The sequence below is a fragment of the Mastomys coucha genome, unplaced genomic scaffold (assembly GCF_008632895.1).
Source record: "Mastomys coucha isolate ucsf_1 unplaced genomic scaffold, UCSF_Mcou_1 pScaffold22, whole genome shotgun sequence".
Lineage (NCBI taxonomy): Eukaryota > Metazoa > Chordata > Mammalia > Rodentia > Muridae > Mastomys > Mastomys coucha.
This window is the reverse complement of record NW_022196905.1, coordinates 261377316-261379458: the sequence shown is the minus strand read 5'-3', so window position 1 is coordinate 261379458 and position 2143 is coordinate 261377316. Positions and strand designations below refer to the sequence as shown.

Sequence of the window (2143 nt, the reverse complement as noted above, 5' to 3'; positions counted from 1 at the left end):
GGTCCAGGTATCCAGTACTGGTGGCTGCTCCCCAGAATAGACTTTCAAGATCCTCAGGTCATTCCTTTCTCCTGTCATGAGCTTATTTACTCTGCTACCCTTATGTAGCATAACTAGTGCTGCTGCTGCTGCTGCTCCTCCTCCTCCTCCTCCTCCTCCTTCTCCTTCTGAGAGCCACCTCTGGAAATAGCCCTCCCTGGCTCAGCTCCCTACCCAGAGTGAAGCTATTGGCTACTCAGGTCAAAGCAACTGAATATCTTGGTTGGTCAGTCTGTGTGGTGCCCTATTAAGTTGGGCAGGTTTTATGTTTTGGGTACAATGACTTTTAACCTTCTACATCTTTTCTTTTGAAACAGACAGTTGATGATGAAGCAATAGCAGCATAAATGAAGATCAAGTAAGGGGAGAAGAACGATGCCCAAGGGTGGGTGTTCTAAAACACCACAGCAAGAAGACTTTTCTCTCAGCAACGACATGGTGGAGAAACAAACTGGGAAAAAGGTAACCCCTGGCTTGCCCTAACCTCCCCTTGCCTCTCCTGGATCATTAAGATCCAGGGTAAGAGCTAAAGACAATACTCATACCATGTGCTTACAGAGCCAGGTCATTATTCTGACCTTGGCTGGCTTTGTGAGGCCTTTGCTCTCAGGAGTGTCCAGTTCTCTTGTGATTGGTTATGCAAGAGCCATTCATTCACTGAAGAGTTCCTGCTTAATTAAGTTTGTCATAAACAAACCCCCAGTAGACTTGTATATAGAATTCGCCCTTCTGTGTCCTCAGAACCCTAAGATATATTGTCATGTTTTCAGTGAGACAGTTAACTGGCTGTAAATACTGCTTAGACATTTGCTTTCAAATTTTGTTAATTCAAAACAATAGTAGACTTGGGTGGTGGTGGGGAAGCAGAGTTGGAGGACATCCTGATCTGCAAAGCAAGTTCCAGGACAACCAGGGCTACACAGAGAAATCATGTATCTAAAAGAAAAACGGAGAAATAAAAGAATAATAATAAAACACAATGTAACTCTAAATTGCCATAGTTAGTCAGTGTACTTTTGACATCAGATTCTGGGGTACATACTTCCTGGCCTAAAGGGAAGATTCCAAAAACAAGAAGTTAGAATTGGACAGATCAGGGCAAAGCTTTGCCTTAACATATGTGTTTAGTTGCTTGTTTATGATTGCATGACTATTACCAAGCCCATGAGTTGTCCTGGAACTGTGTTTCTTCACTGTGGTACAACAGCTTCTCAGCCAGTGAGATGAAGTCTGACACACCCTCAGAATTGACCTCATGTTTGTAAGGTGATTTCCCTCAAGTTCACCTTGCTGCGGTTCCTGGTCACTCTGCCTGATCGTCTTGATGTCTGTTCTAGCCCGTGTCTGAGAGGGTCCCAGCTCTTGTCTGCTGTCAGTCTGTCGGTGACCATTCATTCTGATTCTTCCTGCATGTTGATAATACTCTCCTTGTAATTATTAGCAGGTGTTCTACATGTACACACTGCAGAGCCAGATGATCTGCTCATTCAGTTCAACATGAAGTGGTTTGTGAACATGGACATATTTAGGTGCTGTTAAAAAAGAAAAGAGAGATGCCTCTGGGACCCTTGAATATCTATGTAGCATGAATGTACTTTTGGTTTTGGTTTCACACTGAATAGATGCAAAGGCATGGTTTTCAGGTATATTCATAGAAGTTTCCATGCAACAAAGTCAGAAACAGAGGAAAGGCTTCATTGTTCTTTCCTAGACTTTTTTTTTTTTAAAGATTCTCACTAACCTGGCTTCAGAGACAACCAAACAGTTCAGTCTGTGGGCATTCAAATCAGAGCAGTGCCCTACTTCTACAGTCTTGTGTTTGAGCCTTGGAGGGACCCTTACTCAGACACAGCCATCTTCCTGTCTTAGTGCAGCTCCTGCTTTAGCCTACTCTTCACCTCAGAACCCACAGCATCACAGCATCCCCTGGAACATGACAGCTGAACTGGGTGACAGTGTGGAGCACTTTGCACTTAACTAACCAAGTCTCCCCCTCCCTTCTCTGAGTTTCCATCACTACCTTCTGAGGCCTCAGTTTAAATGCTCTCCATCTTGTCTGACTGTACCTTTCATCTGTTAAAGAACTCTCCAGAGGGGGGGGGGG

The 2143-nt window shown here is 44.1% G+C and overlaps 1 protein-coding gene across 6 annotated transcripts in view; it reads left to right on the top strand.

Moving 5' to 3' along the window:
• Window positions 1-356: 356 nt before the first annotated feature.
• The window catches only part of Ankrd11 (ankyrin repeat domain 11), a 47444-nt gene continuing 45657 nt past the window's right edge, over window positions 357-2143 (top strand). For 4 of the 6 annotated variants that reach the window (XM_031341703.1, XM_031341702.1, XM_031341707.1 and 1 more), the window contains exon 1: window positions 357-501. In XM_031341703.1, coding sequence (XP_031197563.1) covers window positions 415-501 — 87 coding nt within the window. In that variant the 5' untranslated portion in view covers window positions 357-414. The remainder of the gene's footprint in view (window positions 502-2143) is intronic. The other 2 variants (XM_031341705.1, XM_031341706.1) reach the window with 1 other exon arrangement.